The sequence below is a fragment of the Lepidochelys kempii genome, chromosome 3 (assembly GCF_965140285.1).
Source record: "Lepidochelys kempii isolate rLepKem1 chromosome 3, rLepKem1.hap1, whole genome shotgun sequence".
NCBI classification, from domain to species: Eukaryota; Metazoa; Chordata; order Testudines; family Cheloniidae; genus Lepidochelys; species Lepidochelys kempii.
The window spans coordinates 47,725,523-47,745,623 of record NC_136382.1 but is presented as its reverse complement, the minus strand read 5'-3'; the positions used below and the strand labels follow the sequence as shown (position 1 = coordinate 47,745,623).

Sequence of the window (20,101 nt, the reverse complement as noted above, 5' to 3'; positions counted from 1 at the left end):
CTAGAATTGTTACTCCAACACTTTTCACCAGTACTAAACTAATTCAGAAAGGACAGGTTCTGTTTACATAATCCCCCCTAAATTTCAGAAGTATAACTAATTAAATGTGAGCATCAAAAAACAAATCTAGCTGAAAATTTGGTATTTGCCTTCTGGGTAACCTATCAAGTAGATGAAGCTAAGGACACATGCAGTGCATTTTCCCCTGTCACAGTAAGATCCCTTTTGAAGTTCACTTCCAGCTGAACACCAAACACACACCTATGTTGTACAGGAACTGCTGCATAGATAGCCTGCAAGTAAGTGCTCACTATTTGTCAGTAAGAAATATTTCATCTTCAGCAGTGTTAAGGGGAGGAGAAAGAGGGTCTGTCAGAGAAGTCCCACATTGCTAAAGAGTGGGTTACATATATGTAACCCAAACTATGAGAAGAGTCAAAATCTAATTGTAGCCCATAGACTTGTAATCTTTAGGAATGTGATCTTTCCCACTTGTTCAGGATTCAATTTTCTTCTTTTGACACTGACCATATTTCCAGCAGAACTAATGACTTTCAGAATGACATTAGAGGATGACTAGCCAAATTGTTTATGATCCTACTCCTATAAAAAGGAATCCTGTTATGATATAGTCATTTTCTTTTGCAAGAACCGTTCACTGCAGTAGTTGAATGCATGCTTGTCTCTTCTGACATTTCACTTTCAGTTTAATAACACTAGCAACCACTGTCAAAGTCACAAAATCCGCTTGCTTATTTGGGTAGACAGGTGGACCTATACCATCTTCAAATGGTGTTATTTACAAATGTGGGAAGTGACATGTTTATTTACAGTGATTTTCATAAACTGACATTTTTGTGATATGATCTCACACCAAACACCCAATAAAAAGGCAGGACTGTACATTAACCTACCTTCTGGACCACGGCTTAAAGTAGTGTCCCAGAAAAAAAATGCAGCTATAGGGCAGTGTCTAATTGCTGTGGAAGAACTGGTATTTTCCATACACAAATATTTTATTTTGCAGGTACACGAGCAGGCAGATTATACCTCACCTATTATTATGCCTTCTGCAGCACTGAAAAATGTGCTGAAATTCACAAATGTTTTAATAGGTTTCAGATGTAAACATATGAAAATACAGTCGGTGTGTTTACAATTCTGTTTTCCTGCACCCTACTTTCAGATAGGACACATCTGTTGCAGAAGTAATAGACCAAAAATTTAACTAATGTACAGCTTGTGACACTGGAAAACCAGCTAACCTGTGTATGACCCATGACAACAAGAGGCATTACAATTGTATCAGGACAATTCACTTGTATGTGAATATCAAAGATATACTAGACCAGCAATCACTAACCCATTCATTTTAGTAATAGAAATCAAGGGTAGATGCTAAATGTGTTTGTATTTGTATCCTGTTAGAAATTTACCAGTGTAACCAAATTAGCTTTTAGATGCTAAATCCTTTTCAGGTCTTAATTGCCTTACATTAGGTATGCAACTACGTTCTGTTAACCTTAAGGTCAAAGATGTGAGATACTGCAGGAAACTAATAATATTATCTATGTCTTCAGTTTATCTTTCCCTGTTATCATTAATGACTGGCTGTTGCCTTCTGAGTATGAACTAGATTACCTGTGTATGCATAAAAACAATGAGGAGTCCGGTGGCACCTTAAAGACTAACAGATTTATTTGGGCATGAAAAAAACCCCACTTCTTCAGATGCATGGAGTGAAAATTACAGATACAGGTGTAAATATACTGGCAATGCCCCTCTGCCATGTACCCTTCTGCAATGCACAGTGCATGTACTCTGAACACCCCTCTGCCATGTACACTGGCCAAACTGGGCAGTCTCTATGTAAAAGGATAAATTGACACAAATCAGACATCAGGAATGGTAACATACAAAAGCCAGTAGGAGAACACTTCAATCTCCCTGGACATTCAATAACAGATTTAAAAGTAGCCATTCTTCGAAGACAAACTGCAGAGCTACAATGCATTTGCAAACTTAACAACATTAATTTGGGCTTGAATAGGGACTGGGAGTCGCTGGCTCACTACAAAAGCAATTTTCCCTTTCTTGGTATTGACACCTCCTCCTCAATTATTGGGAGTGGACCCATCCACCCTGACTGAATTGGCCTTGTCAGCTCTGGTTCTCCACTTGTAAGGTAACTCCCTTCTCTTCATGTGCCAGTATATTTATGCCTGTATCTGTAATATTCACTCCATGTGTAACTTTAGCACCCTCGTGGCCAAGATGGAGTCTGCTCTGCAGGCAGCTCTGGCCAAGAGACTGCGCGCGCAGGAATGCAGCAGGAAAAATTCCCTCCTCCCCAGGGGCACCTGTTCCAAACCCCCCGAGTGAACACACACATCCACAGGAAAAGTAAAATGGATATAATAAAGGGAGATATTTATTTACAGAGGGATGAGAGGAGAAAACAAGGGGAAGTATAGGGGGAGCAGTAGAAAAAGGTTGCATCCAAACCAAGGCCCCGTGGCAGCACAGTCTGAAAGGGCAGACACCGAGCAATGTGTCTGAGCACAGAGTTCCAGTTCAGTGCTGAGTCTTGGGTGCTCCTGGTCGTCTTCAGTGCCAGTGAACTTTGCCCAACAAACCCCTCCGGTGCCCTCTTCTGCCGCTCTCTGCAAAGCCACACAGAGCAACAACCTCCCCACTTAACTAACTAGGAGCCTCCCTCCCTATTCCCAGTGCAGAGTCACAAGCCCCAGTACTCACAGCCCCATGCAACTCTGGGAGGCAGTTATACTGGGTCCAGCTCCAGCCTGTCCTTTTTGGGTGATTCCTCCCTGGCACAGTGCTCCTCCTGGCTCCTGTCCTGCGGTGTCCCTGACTGGCTGCCCTGTCCTTCCCAGACTTCAGGCAGGTTCTCTGGGTTTCACTTTCTGTCCAGGGCTTCCCGGCTGCAGCCCTTCTTTCTCCCGGCTCCCCAGCCACACACCCCAGTTTCCCTCCTTTCTCTCACTGCTCCCCCTCCCCACAAGGAAAAAAGACTTAAAGGGGCCATACTCTCTAAACCCCAAGGGATTACACATGCATCTGAAGAAGTGTGGGGGGTTACCCACGAAAGCTTATGCTGAAATAAATCTGTTAGTCCAGTGGTTCTCAAACTTTTGTACTGATGACCCCTTTCACATAGCAAGCCTCTGAGTGTGACCCCACTTATAAATTAAAAGCACTTTTTAATATATTTAACACCATTATAAATGCTGGAGCCAAAGCCAAGTTTAGGGTGGAGGCTGACAACTTGCAACCCCCCATGTAATAACTTTGCGATCGCCTGAGGGGTCCCAACCCCCAGTTTGAGAACCCGTGTTAGTCTTTAAGGTGCCACCAGACTCCTCGCCGTTTTTGTGGATATAGACTAAACATGGCTACCCCTCGGATACTGTATGCATAGGAAATTTAATGTTAACTTCAAAGTGGTGGGTCAGTGGGTGCTCAACGTAGAAGAATCCTCACTCACATGCTATGCTCAAAACAGTTGACCACCTGCTTCAGCTATAAAAGTGAAACCTAAGGTCTGATCTTGCATCTCTAGTCTGCTGAAGTCTACAAAGGGAAAGATTCAAACTGTAGGACTAGAATCTCCATGTAGTTACCCTGGAAAATGCAAGGAAAGACTCTAACAGACTCTACATCTAAGCTGCATTTGAATTCTAACCTTTTGGGATGATTCCAGAGAGACTTTTGTAAGCCAGCAGACACATCCATCACTGCTACAAATCTGCTACAAGGACCTTGCAAGCATTTGTAATGTATATAATATCTTAATCATTCAATAATGCTCTTCTTTTCTTAATAAATCTTTAGTTAATTTACTATCAGGATTGGCTGACCGCGTGATATTTGGGTAAGATCTGAAGTACATATTGACCGGGGGGATTAAGTGTCTGATCCTTTGGGATCACTAGAACCTCACGTACGATGAATTGGGTTTTCAGTAACTTCTCACTATATTAGATCAATTTGTCTGGATGAGAACCAAGGGCTGGAATACCTAAATGGAGCTCTGTTTGGCTTCTTGTTAACCAGTGTGCTGCTATAAAAACTCTCTTGTTACTGGCTTGTTACTGACCCTAATTATAGAATAAACCACTTGTTTGGGGGGGATTGTCTGCCCTGAGGTGGCTCTCTCAGTATGGTCCATTCCAAGCACCTGGTCACATAGCCCTTACTTTTCAAATTGGACTTTTGATGTGTGATGGATACTGCATCTGCCATTGAATAAAAGAACATTTAGTTCCATCTCCCACACATACCAAAAAGCAATTCATCCCAAATGCAAAACCCTGATGGTGACATCACATTCTTTAGCATCAACAGTTTTGACACACCTTAATGTTAATGGATTCATTTGGAAAGTGATTCAGCTTTGACATTGTTGAAGTCACTATTGAGGTTTTGAGTGAAAGTCCTAACTCACTCATTCACTCTCTCTGTCTCACACACACACACCCCATTCCTCCTGGTGTCCTTCCCAAGTATCACCAACACCTGGTAAGCCTAATGAGACTCATCCATTTGCTGCAGGAAGAAGGGTTTAGGGTGAAATGGCATTGGGGAAAGTTGACTGGGGGGCATAAATATAGGGACTCCCCATTCAGGAGACTGAGCCCTTCTCTGCATCCGACAGCCAGGGCCAGTGGTGAACAACAATGACAACTTCTGCTAAAAGTATTCCCAAGTATTGTCAACATTTAATACCGTGACCCAGTTTTGTTCTCTACCACTGTAAGATGCAACAATTATTACAAAGTGCCCTGAATCTTCTCCTCTACTGGAAATCTTGTCTGACCATACTACCACTGTATGACTGTGTCCCTTTGTAATGCCTACACCACATATTGAGGGTTTATGAGTCTGCTCCTTTAGCTCAAATACTAGAAAATCATGCTTTAAATGAAGACCCAAGTTTCATTCTCCTGCAGATAACCACCTAACTCACCAGACTGAATCATCATAGAAATAAGCCTACATTCCCTAGTACAATGCAGAATAGGCATCTGATAGGGTAGAATTGCCCTACTGGTTTTGTTATGCTTTCCTTGGCAACTTATAGAATTCAGGGGTCCTAACGGATTGTATTAAAATTGTTCTCCAGCCTCTAAAAGGCAGCAGGTGATAAACAGTAACTGCCTGGAGGTGAAAATAAGAAGTTAATACGCAACATGTTAGCTTCACATTCTAGGAGTTCTGTGCTTTAGTAGATTCAATCATTTAAATGTCATAACCAGATTTGCATTCCAACATAATGACTTGATGGCAGTTTTGAAGGATTTAGTATTTTCAGTACTGTGGAATGTCTTTATCTTCCTTCCTTATTAGGATTAGCGATGAATGGTAACGCAGACTATGTCCTGTTCTGATGTTAAAGAGGAGAAGTCCAAGAACCGTGGCACAGGTGAGCAAGGAACCCAGTAGAAGTCAATCACAGTTCAAGTCTCTGACTCTACACTTGATTGGTAACTAACCATGAGGATTATTCAATCCACTTTAGTGCTAATCTCTGAGGGATACATTGTGCCTTCTACTTGTACAAGTGTTGCTGAGGTAGGTACAATGAACCACTTTGCACTCTTGAGAACTTTAATCCCTGAACTCCAGGGATAGCAGGGAGAGCTCTCTCATGATACCCTAGGGGATGCATACAAGCCTGAATGGGTGGAGGGAAGTGGGACCAAAGCTTTGATCTTCCTGCTCCTCCATGCTAGCCCAGCAACACCAGCTAGGCACAGGTAGAGGGGGCTCACTATAACATCCTAATGGATGGTTCCTTTAAGATGGCACCCTAAAGCACTGGGGGATTTTGGAGCTCCCCCTAGAATTGAGAGTTTCTGCCCATCGAGGTTTCAGTAAAATCAATTTAAAAACCATGCAAGTCTGTAATTCGTAAAGATGCATCTTGTATATGGATGTGTCATATAAAGCTGAGGCAATGATTATCTAATTACAGGTGCAGATGCTTTAACAGGAGAGCCAACCAAGAGCTTATTGCCTGTAAACAGCAATCAGTTCTGGTGTGTGAGGTTCCTGTTACGCCAAACACAGAGAAAGCATAAAGCAGCAAACCACATCAGCAGGAGCAGACACTCATGGTACAAGGGTAGAAGATGGCTGGACAGTGGGAATCCCATCATGCATCCCTTTCATGCCCTGTAAAATAGCAAAGAGCAACAACCCCACACTGGCACCAACATAAGCTGCACTCTTATGTGCAGAAAGGGGCAACGCTATTTTTGACACCGGTTTCAGAGAAAAACATCCTGCAATATAATGCATAGGATTCGGCCATGATCAGCTCTCCCTTTCAGAAGGCTATGGACACCTTTTCTAGAAAGCATGTGAAAGTGCAGAAGAATCATGTATCACACACAACACTCCTAGTCCCTTATTGCTCAGGCTCAGGGTAGATGATATTTAGTCTTTGAGAAGGGTTCTATATAATTTTTGCTCTATCTGCCAACTTAACAATGAGCAACAGGTGAGGTAACCAGACTTCAGATACTGCTAAGTAGGTTTAATGCAAACTTTTTGGCTAAAGAATCATTGTTCACATCAGTATGACTGCGGAATCATCAATAATTAGCACATGATAAACATATAGTATTAGAAACCAATTAACAGCCATACCAGTCAATTAAAAAAATTCAGAGCCAAATTCTGCCTTTGGATTTATCCATGCAACCCACGCTAGATAAATCTACATAGGATGGTATATCACAATGACACTAAACAATGGTGACACACAAATCCCTACAAAGCAGACCTGAAAAAGAAGTCACACGCAAAATGTAAGAAGAGTCAAAAAGATAAACTACTGCTCCACTGCTCCCTAATACTGCTTCTGTCAAGTAAATGAAAATCCAGACAGACATGCCTCAAAGTGAATTGATCCTCAGAGCCTAACTGGGTCTCTGGCATTCATGTTGCATCTCTGCTCATTTAGAAATATATAATAAATTAGTCTTAATTAATTATTAGTTGATCTAACTGTAAAAGTAAAATGGAGTGTAAACTACTGAAGAACAATTAATCAAGACACAGATGCCCTAGGGAGCATGTATAAATTATTACAATCCCTGAGAAATAATCAAATTGGTAGTGAATTTGATGGTGAAACATGAATTTAATTATGTCTCTGATCTGAACTACAGTAGCAGAAGATAGAAAACGATCATGGTATCAGTCAATGAACGAAGAATGCAAGGCCTTACTCCTTAGAAGAAAAATATGGGGAAAAGTTATTAAGTTATTTGAATCACAAACTTGTTGGCCTTCAAATGTAACCCCACATGGAGTTTGCCAGCTTCTGGAATTCTGGACTGAGCCTCTAGGGGCCCCTACCCTATGAATTACGATAATAACAGCTACCAGAGTCCTCTGACATTTCCCAGCCCACTTGGTGTAACAGATGGCAACAAAATGGAATAGAAACTACTGCTGAGGCCAATAGGGAGGCTACTGCATGGGTTGATATGGACAACCAGTATACTGGCCCAGCGATGAACCAGGGCTTTTCAGCCCCTCAGGGTATGTCTACAGTGCATCTGGGAGCGAGCCTCCCAGCCTGGGGCCATGGATTTGTGTTAGCAAGGCTCACGCTAGTGCACTAGAAATAGCAGTGTGGATGTTGCTTTGTTGTTGCAGCTCCAGAAAGCTTGAGAGCCTGAGTTCCAGCCAAAGCCCCTGTGTCTATACAGCTATTTTCAGTGCACTAGCATGAGCCCTGTGAGCACAAGTCTGTCTACCCAGGCTGGGAGGCTCACTTCCAGATGCAGTGCAGACATACCCCCGGGGGAGGGGCCAGCCTAGCTGAAAGAGAAAGAGGCTCATTTTAGAGTTTTGAATTTGAGAGCTGAGAGAGAAGCAGAACATCTCAGGGAGCCCCCGATTAACTCCCCTTCCCACAAAGGCAGTCTTTGAACTGCGGTGGGATCTGGTGCATCAGGCAGTTCCAGCCCTGAGGAGACCAGTGTTCAGAGAGGCAGAGAACTGACCAGGCAAAGACTACCAAGAGCCAGCTGAAATTTGCACAGGACTCCAGACCATGGAGCCAGGAGAGGACCCTGCCCCACCCAGGGGAAACCCACTGTAAGAGGTTTTGTTTAAGCCAGCCAGCATTTGCAGTGCTGCCGCACTCATCTCCAGCCTGGCAAAGGGGCAGGGAGGGAGCTGGGGAAGAGCTGTGATTGAAGGGAGGTGGGAAATTTGTGGATGTTTTAGTACTTAGTTAACCATAACCCTTTCCTTCCTCGGATCCTATTTTCCTGCTCCCAATAAAAATCTCCCTTTGTAATATTGTTGGTTTTGGGTGTGTCATTTCTTTGATGGGATTTGTGTTAATGTATTTTTGTTGTTTCATATGTACTGGTTTAATATTCCTTGCCATCAATGGTAGCATTATTCATTTCCCCAGTGGGTAGCACCCCTTGTGTCTCGGGCACAGGGAAGAGTCACCTTGCATGGAGCCACCAAGCGTCACAAAAAAGAGCCAGGGACCGGGTTGTGGGTGGTGATGTGTAGTGGTCGAAGCAGGCATCAGGCAGCCAGAGATTGGAGCCCGGGGCAGAGTTGGAGTCAGGAGGTGGAGTTTAGGATCAGTGCCAGAGTCAGAGGTCAGAGCCGAAGTCAGAAGTCAGGAATCAGAGCTGAGAGTAAGAACCGGGTCACTGGGAGTGAGGCAAGACGGGTGCAGGGCTGGGGCCAAGGCTGGAACAAAGCGGGAAACTGCTTCGAGCAGCTGCTCCACTGCCACGACTGCTGGCTTCAGAGCTGATCTTCCGACTCTTCCAGCCAATCAGGTGGTGTAGCCAATTAGGCAGCCTACTACAGGCTAGCTGCACTTGACAGTTTTCCCAGAGACTGGCTCTGCTGCAGGCTCCGATTCCTGACACATCCATGGGAGGAGAAGGGAGAAGCAACTCCAAGTAGCAAGCACCAGGGAGGAGACTCATGCCACATTGGGGGTGGGCTACAGAAATACAACACCACAGCATGACCAGAATGTCCTTCGCAGACAGTCTGCTCAATTTAAACGTATCATACAGAAGATGAACTTTTTAAACTCAATGGCAGGGAACAGTCTAGCTGTAGCAGTGATCAGTACCCATGGAAATTTGGTGTAGGAGTTGAAAACAGTCCTATAGCATTATAAATCCACTACCTTCTTCTCCAAATTTCCCTCAAGACCCACTTCACACTACAGCACTACAAAAAAAAACTGGTAGTTAATGATGGCTAGATTGAGGGGCAAAAGGGGACATCTGCAACTAATTCTTCATTATAAAAATTATAAAATGCAGACGCATAAACAAATTGTATGTTTGATTGTATTGCCCTTCCCTCTCCGTTTTCATGTTACTTGTCCTTTTAGGACCAGGGCTGAACTTTCATGTGTGTTTGTACAGCACCTAGCACTGTGGGTCCCTGATCTTGGTTGGGTCCTCTGAGCACAACTGCAATATAAATAACAGTGCTAGAGCTGTCTGAAATGTGCTTCATAGTAGGATACCCTTTGTATTCATGTTGCCACTCTGGCTCTAGTAAATAAATCCATTTATTCATGTCTGAATATCAGTGACATGATAGTAGAATATTCTAAAACCTTCACGATCCATCACTAACTTTGAGCACTCAGCAGCTGATCTTCCAGTGATCTGCTGCACACCATCCACCCATTTCATCACTGGTCATCCCCTACTACGATGACCCTCCACCGTTTCTTCTATAGTAATTTTCTCCAGGGCATTTCCATCTCTGCACCTAGCATAGCCAAAGTACATAAGTTTATGTCTGCCGATTTCCAACATCAGGGTCTGCTTCTCTCCAACAATATTTCTAACATAGGTACTTGTCTTTTTTTCTATTCAGGAGATACGCAGGAGTCTTTGTCAGCACTGCATCTCAAAAGCTTTAATTCAAACTGTGGGTCTAGCTATGGCTAAATACATCAAATCCCAAGCTTATGGGCCAGATTTTGATCTCACGGGCACCAAGGTAATTCCCCTGACGCCCAAAGAGTTAAATCAATGTAAAAGTAGTTTAGGTGAGAGGGGAATCAGATCTTAGGAGTCTTCCAAGCTGCTCGTTCTCTGCCACTCCTATCTCCATGGCTAACACCATGACCAAAAAGTTCAACTGAAATTTTATTGGGTTTCTATTCAGGTTAAGAGGATTGTTAAAGAAACAGAAAAGAACATGAACGCATTATTGGCATACCTTCAAATGGTGTAATTTACACCCTTAAGTCTGTATATTACTATTCAAACTTTCTAACACTTCCTGGTTATTAATCTGGGTCTCACACAGCTTTCCAGCACCCTTGCCAGAGATCCAGTGTCTCTTCAGTTGTTGCTGCAATTCTCCAATTCCCACTACAAAACATTTCTGTCAATGACATCTTATGTCCTTATGCAATGGGCCAAGAGACACTAATGCTAAGATGAGGAAAAACAATTTGAAATGCCAGAAGGCCAAGCTACTTATGCAGAAGTTTGCTTACCACTGGCAGCTACAATACAGGATGAATATAGAAGAGGGGTTCTCAAACTGGGGGTCGGGACCCCTTAGGGGGTTGCGAGGTTATTACATGGAGGGGGTCGCAAGCTGTCCGTCTCCACCCCAAACACTGCTTTGCATCCAGCATTTCTAATGGTATTAAATATATTAAAAGGTGTTTTTAAATTTATAAGAGGGGTTGCACTCGAAGGCTTGTGAAAGGGGTCACCAGTACAAAAGTTTGAGAACTACTGATATAGGACATCATTTTAAAGATTAATGCAGGAACATCTTAGTGGGTTTTTTTAGTGGATACCACATGTGAGGGGATGAAGCTATTGGGAAATGCACTGAATCCATAAAAGGATTTATTTTATAAAGTGGACTACAGAATGAAAACAAAAGTCAATTATCCATGATGGAATTTCCCATACTTAGAATGGAAGTTACTTAAAATTTACCATGTTATGTGAATTACCATGAGAAATTACACAAAGGGACCTAGAAAAATTGAAACCATGAGGAGAAATTAAAAGATTCAGTATGGAAATTTTCTCCCCGTTACACTATCTCTAATATATTTGTAACAATACAAAAGCCTTTCAGATTCTGGATTCCTATGCCTAGCACTATGTTTTGTGTCCATAAATTTTTTCCTACAACTCTTAATTATGCAGTCTTGTTTGGGTGGCTTCCTCCCCTTTCCAAGTCTCACTACACTAGCCACTTCTTGTTTCTGGCAGTCGTCCTTTCTTCTCTTCCCCCACTCCCCACCTGAGAAGCCTTTATTGCGGTATGTTTAGAGTGTTCTGCCTTTTTCCACAGTCAAGATTTGAATAATTCCTCCCATTTCATTCTGTTCAATAGAAATTTTAAGTGCTTTTTTTGAAATCTAATCCCTCTGTAGTGCTAGCTTTTATTAACCCTTTGATACTCTGTTAAAATCAAGTAGCTTGTGAACACTCCTTATCGTGCCTCTATTTGCCTCACATTTTCAATCCGTTCCTCCTGATCAGTAGCAAGTCAGTCCAAGATGATTTCTCTTGCGGCTGCATTTTTTAGCTCATGGATTATAACCCTTTCCTGTGTGTAACTCAGGATACTTGCTGATGGTGTATGTTTGGTTGTAACCAACACCCAACAGACATCTGGGTATTTTAATTCCCCCCAGGAGTCCAGTATCCTGTGGTTTCAAGTACTTGGAGAATCGGTCCCTGAATGCATCCTTAATTCTCCTCCAATTGTGTGGCATGATTTACTTGTCCTAGCATTTAAGCCCTGGACATAACTGCTGGAACATTTCTTTATAAACCTATGCTTACATTAGATTCTAAAGAGTTATATATATTTTTCCTTGATATTACTCAATTATTTCTCCTGAGAGCTACCCTTTGGCTGGTACTTTTAGTTTCCAAGGATGTTGGCTCCTCATTAATCCCTTCACATTCTCTCTCTTCAGTCACTACCAGCTCCCCCTAAGCCTCCTCATGCTCCCCAGCTTCTTCTCCTTATTTTAAAGGCATTTTCCTTCTCCCCCATCATTCTTCTCTCTCCTCTATCTTCAAATCTGCTACCTATGCACAAGCTCCTCTTCCTCCATCCTTCCTATCCCCCCCAAGTTTCCTCTGCCTTTACTGTCCAACCACTTTCGCTGTTCTCTCTACCTCCAGACTCCTGCCTGTCCTTACTGTCTGCTCCTTCCACACCATGGCTCTGCACTTCTCCTACCATCCTCCACCTCAAATTTATCAGCTTGTGCTACCTCTTCCCCCAACCTCCTCATTTCCCAGGCTCTTTACTCTCCTCTTGACACATCCAAGTCTTTGAATCTCACTTTAGTACCTTTCCACAAAGCTTCCTGCCCTACCCACTGCTCCACAATACCCATCTGTCTCAAACACCTTACACTGTCCTCCTCCCAATTGCTCTGTAAAACCTCCCTCCCTCTCCCTGAATATTCCCTCTACTTCCAAATCTCCAATCTCTCCTCTTTCCCAAACCCATATTATCTCAAACTTCTCACCAAACTCTGCCCAACCTCCATATCCTTCAGTCAACCTTCCCCTCTTTCTGCACTTCACTTTTTCAGCATCTTTTCCCAAACTCTTCCTCATTCTCTCAAATATCCACTTCTCTCCTCAAACCCCTCTTCTCCCCTCCCTACCTCAAAACCTCTTCTTATTCCCATACCTCCTCCTCTTTCCACATCCCTTTGGTCACCTCCTCCCAAAGGCCATTCTCTCCCCTAGTTATTCCACTCACCGTTTTTCCTCCCTCCCCAGATTCCCGTCTTTACTCTTTTAAGGTCCCAATAACTCTGTGCCCTAAGGTTTCACTAAAACTTTCATTTGTGATGTTGCTTTGCTCCATCCCCTTCTTCACATCCTCCTTGCCTCCCTCAGTCACTCTGACATTCTCTCCCTCAGTTGGTCTACTATAGTACCTCCAACCTCCCCCTTTGCTCTGCCTTACCTTCCTACTCCTCTAGATCCCTATATCTTCCCCCTCTTTCTCTGCCTTCCCCTGCCCCGCAGTTCACCTCCCATAAATTACCCATGGTACCTGCCTCCAAGTCCCCCTTGAACAGCACCCCCTTCACTTTTTCCCTGATAGGGGTCTGCTCAGCAATTCTGCATGAAGCTGCAGCCACTGTTCTTTGCTTTCTGCTGTGCTACCTCCCCTCCTCCTTCACAGATGAATGAAATATGAGTGGGGATGTGTGGAGAGACAGATATTTCTGTCTCCTCTCCCTCCTGGACTGAAAGTTGGGAGTGCCCTATTCTCCATAGTTACACCCTTGGATCCTAGCATTCATTCTATGCACAGAAATCGATTCAACCTGAAGATATGAGACCAAGTTCTCGATCCGTTTTCTACATTTATCAATGCCAAGAGTAGCTCCTGTCAGGTGAGTAATGACCGCCTATGCATTTAAATGTGAAAGTTAAACTCTACCAACTCGGTTGAGAATATCTGAATGAAAAAAGCATGACGACCAGGCAGAGAAGTGCTGTCGAAGAGCAGCTGTCAGCACTGTATGAGGGAAAACATCTATCTGTAAAGATTTGAATGGGGCTGGAGAATTTCAGCACCTCTGACACCTGGACAGAGATTAGAAAATTAACATTTCATTGACACAACCTTCCTAGCTTGGATACTAGGATTACTTAGGGATTCTAATTACAACTGCAACTAATTGTTAGTAAACAGCTAAAAAACCTGGATGTCTTAATGTTGCTCTCTAAATTAAAACACTCAAAAGCTGCTTTTAGCAGTCTCAAAAGACTGTAGCACATGATGCTACCAGCCTGTTAAATACCACAATCATGACAAATGGCATGAAGAGTTAGCAATTTTCATTTCAAAATAAACTGTCAGGTACACACACATTCATCTCATCTGTTTGTCTAAATCTAACTTTCACTCTCAGATGCAAAAAACAATGTTCCCAAATGCCACCACTACACTGCTGTTCTTTATTCACAGTTTAAGCAGTTTGAAAAACAATCCAAACAGGTTATATTACAACTCTTCTGGGGAGGAATGTAGAGCAATACTCACCCAGGATGTTTCCAATGAGAGCCACAATGAATACAACAATATACCCTGCAATCAGGACCCATTCATATTCTTTGGGATGTAAATATTCCTTCCAAAGGTATCGCAGAAATTCCTCATCATCGTAGTCAACAGAGGGGATTGAAAAACGCTCCTGAGTATCATTCAGTTCTGGAACAGAAGACCAGTTCCTACAAGAAGGGGGATCATCCAGTTTGGTCTCAGACATCACTGGTTGTAGCTTGGGTCTGGATCAAAACCTCTCAGTACTTCAAGCTTCTGTGAAGCCCATCCATTTACACTGGTGATGTGTAATGAAAAGAAGAAAAAGAATGAAAAAAGTTAGAGCCAATGATGACCAAGCCTTTTACTCTGCAACTTCTCCTACTACCTTTGCAGCTTCCCAGCAAAGATGCACATACAGCAGCTCTGGGAGAGGGAATGAGGACTTGGCATCAGAGGCTGCAGTGACACAGGAGCCGGTACAGCATATGCTTACAAATGCATCATTCTGGCACAGAATCTGCAATACACAGTAAATCCTTGGGGGGAGAAGGAGAAGCGGGCAGTTTGCTTCCAAATGTGAGAGTATATGTGATCCAACCTGTAAGCAAGAGTGCACTTGCCTCACTGCCCGTATATACAAGTGTGCTCATGCAATGTGTGTCTCACATTTAGGAATCCTTAGACATACATTTACACCTGTCCTTGATGCTCCAAAACTGCCCTCCCTAGCTCCACAGACCCTTCCTTATGCTACTGTCCCTCCTCTCATGCCCCTTTCTGTGACCCCAGTTTTCTTTCTTCCCAAGTTTCCCTAGCAGTCTGCTCTCTGTACCCCCACCACGTCTCCCCTGTCCTGTTCCAGCTTTAAACATCACTAAAACTTCAATTTTGGAGAAAAAAGAGCAGCAGCAGATGAGATGGAATCGGGGGAGCTATTGAAATCAGTGGCTGGTGACTCGGAAAGCCCTTCAAGTCCTGCTGGGTAAGCGGCTAAAGTAGATGTGGAAATCTTCTTTGCATAGTGTCCCAATGGGTGCTCTACTTCAGAGGCACATGTGTTCCTGCATCTTTGATCTGAGATTTTGATAGCAGTGCCCGTTCAGCCTGTGCATGCAATCCTACATATCCTCATGCCTCATACCAAGGATATATAGGATTGCACAAGTGAACCACCCTCAACTGCCTTCAGCCTGAGATGGAATGTTGATCATGCCTACTTCCCTTTTGCCTAGTCATAGTTAGTTTAGTTGGGATTTGTTGTTTCTACCTTTTGAGGGTTTGTTCTGGACGTTTTTACTATCTGGGGTACCCTGGGATCCCCATGCTTAAAGTGCTGTTTTTCCTGATAGGAGGCTATCCCAGCTAGCATTGGACACCTTTGGTGTTTAGGAGACATACACATACCGGTTAAGTGTAAGATCTGCTCCCCATTCAACAGCAGATTTCATAAACAGGGAAATAAAGTCAAACCATTGACGATGGAGCAAGCTCTAGGATTGGCTTCTGATCCAGGATCCAAGGACCCCCCTGGCCACCAGCATCTGAGCATATATAGTGCTCAGTCTACCTCCAGATCCTGTTCACCAAGACCCTTGAGAGGTATGTAGACTGGTACCCTATCCACCTCTGGGTCTCAGTCACAAAAGCATTGGGAGATGTGGCACCTATGTCCATGCTGGAAGTACCAAAAGCCCAGTACTCTAAGTGTATGGGTACCAACAAAAGGAGCAGGCATGATCTATCTCCTTCCAAGAAGTCTGGATTGCTGATTATGAAGAAGGTTCTGGAGACATCAGGTACCAAAGGGAGTAATAGCGAGGCTCCAAGTGATTCTAGTACTGGGAAAATGTGTAAGGCTCTCCAAGAGCCTCGTTTCTGCCAAATGAGGCTCAATGATGAAGACCTCTTCTGCTTCAAGTGTTTATTTCTATATGAGCTGACATTCTACTTCAAAAAGGTCTAGAACGCCAGACTCTTTGGTAGCTGTGGTACTGGGAGAGATTCCAGAAGACCAGAAAAGGGGAAAAATCTAGTGCCAATCTATAAAAAGGGAAATAAGGACAATCCAGGGAATTACAGAGCAGTCAGCTGAACTTCTGTACCTGGAAAGATAATGGAGCAAACAATTAAGCAATCAATTTGCAAACATCTAGAAGATAATAAAGTGATAAGTAAAAGTCAGCATGGATTTGTCAAGAACAAATCCTATCAAACCAACCTGATAGCTTTCTTTGACAGGGTAACAAGTCTTGTGGATGGTGGGGTGGGGGAAGCGATAGACATGGTATATCTTGACTTTAGTAAAGCTTCTGATACTGTCTCACATGACCTTCTCATAAACAAACTAGGGAAATGCAACTGAGATGGAACTACTACTCTATAAGGTAGGTGCAAAACTGGTTGGAAAAAACTGTTCAGAGAGTAGTTATCAGTGGTTCAGAGTCATGCTGGAAGCACGTAATGAGTGGGGTCCCACAGGGATCAGTTCGGGTTGGTTCAGTTCAATATCTTCATCAATAATTTAGATAATGGCATAGCGTACACTTATAAAATTTGCAGATGATACCAAGCTGGAAGGGGGTGCAAGTGCTTTGAAGGATAGGATTAAAATTCAGACCATTTTGAAGTAAATAGGATGAAATTCAATAAAGACAAATGCAAAGTACTCCATTTAGGAAGGAACAATCAGTTGCACACATACAAAATGGGACATGACTGCCTAGGAAGGAGCATTGTGAAAAGGGATCTGGGGGCCATAGTGGACCACAAGTGTAAATATGAGTCAATGTAATGCTCTTGCAAAAAAAAAAAAAAAAGCGTGAACATCATTCTGAGATATATTAGCAAGCATGTTCTAAGCAGACACAAGTAGTAATTCTTCCGCTCTACTCTGCGCTGATTAGGCCTCAAATGAAGTATTGTGTCCAGTTCTGGGTGCCTCATTTCAGGAAGGATGTGGACAAATTGGAAAGTCCAGAGAAGAGCAACAAAAATGATTAAAGGTCTAGAAAACATGACCTATGCAGGAAGTGGCGTGGGCCGAGGGATGTGCTGGCCGCTGTTTCCCGCAGTCCCTGTGGGCCTGGAATGGCAAACCGCAGCCAGTGGGAGCTTCGATCAGCCGAACCTGCAGATGCTGCAGGAAAACAAACCAGCCAGGCCTGGCCCGCCAGCAGATTTCCCTAACAGGCTGCATACCAAAGGTTGCCAATCCCTGGTCTAGATAATACTTAGTCCACGAGGCAGGGGACTGGACTAGATGACCTCTCAATGTCTCTTCTAGTCCTATGATTCTACCCATCCCAGTGAGCTGGACCATTACATTGATATTGTCAGAGTCTGGATGTACTCACTCATCTGCTGCACCAACACATCCAGGAAAGGTCCCTACCTCAGTACCAATGTTCGCCTCCACAGGATTGTGTCCAACTCTTACTTATGCATCAGTATCACAGAAGTTTAGATTTTCTAAAGGATCTTGTGCCGATCAGCCAGAATTTCCATGACTTATGTGCACTGAGTACTCCTGGGGGAATTCTGTGCCAAAAAAATTAAAAATTCTGCACACAATATTTTAAAATGCTGCAAATGTTTTTTTGTCAAAATAATCACATAATCACAGCCACAATCACACCAGTTTCGACTATTTTGGTAATTTAAAAATACAGACGTGCTGACAGGTAACAATACAGACACACATGAAAATTCCCCCAGCAGTAGAGAGTTAAAGAAACTCTCTGCCCCCTTCACCACCCAGAATCCAGCTAGGGGTCCAGACACCCACAACCCCTCTCCCCAAGTCCAGCTGTGAGGGCCCCCCCAGCCCAGATATCCACCCTCCTCCTCTCCAGATGCCAGCTGTGGCCTCCCCTAGTCCAGACACCCATGCCCTCGCTCCCTAAACCCAGCCACTGCCCCCCGCCCAGCCCAGACACCTGCCCCCTTACTGCCCAGGGATCCAGAAGGAGAAACAGTCTGCTTCTGGGACCCAGGCTTGTATGGAGTTTCCTGGTGCACCGCCATCTCCTTCCCTCAGGGCGTGCGGGGAATTGCAACTGCCTAGAACTCTCTACACTCTCCATCTCCCCTCAGTCGTGTCTATGTGCAAGCTGGGCTCTGCTGGGTCCAGTGGCCCCTAGTGGCAGCCAGGAGCACTGAAGCCCATTTCTATAGGGGAAAGAAAATTATGCGCAAAACCCATTAATTTCTCCAAAATTCTGCATTGCACAGTGGTGCAGAATTCCCCCAGCAGTAATGGAGATCTAGGTCCCAGACTCCACACTTTTCTTTAAGACCTCCTTTTACCCCAGTGTTGACAATCCAGAGCAAACAGTTATCATCCCTTCCCCGAAAACGTTGATGAGTTTTCTGATTCTCAGATTTCAATTCAATGGTATAGTCTGCAAGACACCATTCTTTTACCTATTCTGATGACCTTGTTCTCTGTCTCCCTGGTGTTACTAATGGTGGACGGCTCCTCCTTCACCTTATGGGCTCTCCCAGGTGTCCTTATTGGGACCCCTGGGTCATGTACTGCCAACAATTCCTAAATGTTCTGAGTCACTTTTTTAGGGCAAATAGGCAGATCCATTCCCCTGAGCCCTCACTCACACCCCACCAACCAGAGAAAAATTTTGAGGAGCAGGAGGCAAGGGCAGACAAGGAGGTAACACCTCACATGAATCTCTCCTCATTGATGGATGAGTCTAATGCCTCCACCACCATCCATGGCAAATAACTAGATAATTTCAGGAGCTGATGAAGTGCATAGTGGATATATGTTTCAAATCACTATAGCGAAGGTCCAAGACTCATCATAAGCTCCTGGACATTTTACATGCTTCAGCTTCTGCACCTTCAGCCCTTCTTGTGAATCTGGCTTTATTAGAACTTGCTAAGACTATCTGGCAGACTCTGGCTACAGCATCCACTACCTGTAAACGTGCCAACAAAAATATTATGTTCTAGCCAAGTACTCAGAGTTTTTACTGAATTCTCTGCTTGTGGAAACAGTAGATAAGTGTGATAGACAGCACAAAACAAAGTCCTCTCATTACAGCAAGGAGCAGAAGTGACTTCATCTCTTCAGTCGCAAGAGTTACTCATCTGTAACATTGCATTTCAAACCACCAAGTGCTCAGCCTTGTTTTGACATATCTGAATTACAATAAATTCAACACCTTTATTGTGCATTTGCCAGAGGAACACTGCAAACAATTTAAGGACATCAATGAAGGGCAACTCTTAATGAGAACATTATTACAGTCCTCCTTATATGCAGCTGATATGGCAGCCTGGTCCATTTCCACCATGATCACGATGTGACAACCATCTTGGCGCTAGGTGTCCAGTTTCTTTTGGGAATCGCAGAATACTGCTGAGGACCTCCCTTTGGATGGCCACAAGTATTCTCTAAATCAACTGATGAGTTGCTTCAAATTTTGAAGGACTCGAGGGCTACCCTTAGATCCCTCAAAATGTATACACCTGCAAATAAAAGAAAATTTAGCAAGTCTCAAATATCCCATTGATCTTGCCAATTCATTTCTCGAATTTCCACAGGCCACATGAACAACCAGCCAAGAGACCAAGATACTCAAAGAAGCCAACCAGCTGCCACAGCTACTTTATCCCAGCCATCCATGTCAGCTAAATGACAATTTTGATGGCTTGGTTGAGAGCCTGAACCATCTTCTGCACTATCCTCCCCTCCTCCACCACTCTGGATACAGCCTGCATGGGAGAGAACAACATCCAACAAATGGGCTTTGGAAGTAAACACATCCTGTTATTCATTCATTTTGCCTCCATCTCTCCCACCCAACCCCTTTCCATGTCCCTTGTCAGGGATTCCTCTAACAATCATTTGCTGAGATCGGAAGTCACTACTCTTCTACATGTAGGGGCTATAAAACCAGTTCAGTCTAGCACTAAGGGGTACCTTCCTTATTTCATGGACAAGGCCCGGGTCATTTTAATTGCACTGACTTGGACAAGA

At 43.7% G+C, this 20,101-nt stretch overlaps 1 protein-coding gene across 1 annotated transcript in view; it reads right to left on the bottom strand.

Moving 5' to 3' along the window:
- Nucleotides 1-14,326, bottom strand: part of HCRTR2 (hypocretin receptor 2) — a 61,084-nt gene extending 46,758 nt beyond the window's left edge. The window contains exon 1 of the mRNA XM_073335119.2: nucleotides 14,101-14,326. Coding sequence (XP_073191220.2) covers nucleotides 14,101-14,326 — 226 coding nt within the window. The remainder of the gene's footprint in view (nucleotides 1-14,100) is intronic.
- Between the last annotated feature and the right edge of the window lie 5,775 nt (nucleotides 14,327-20,101).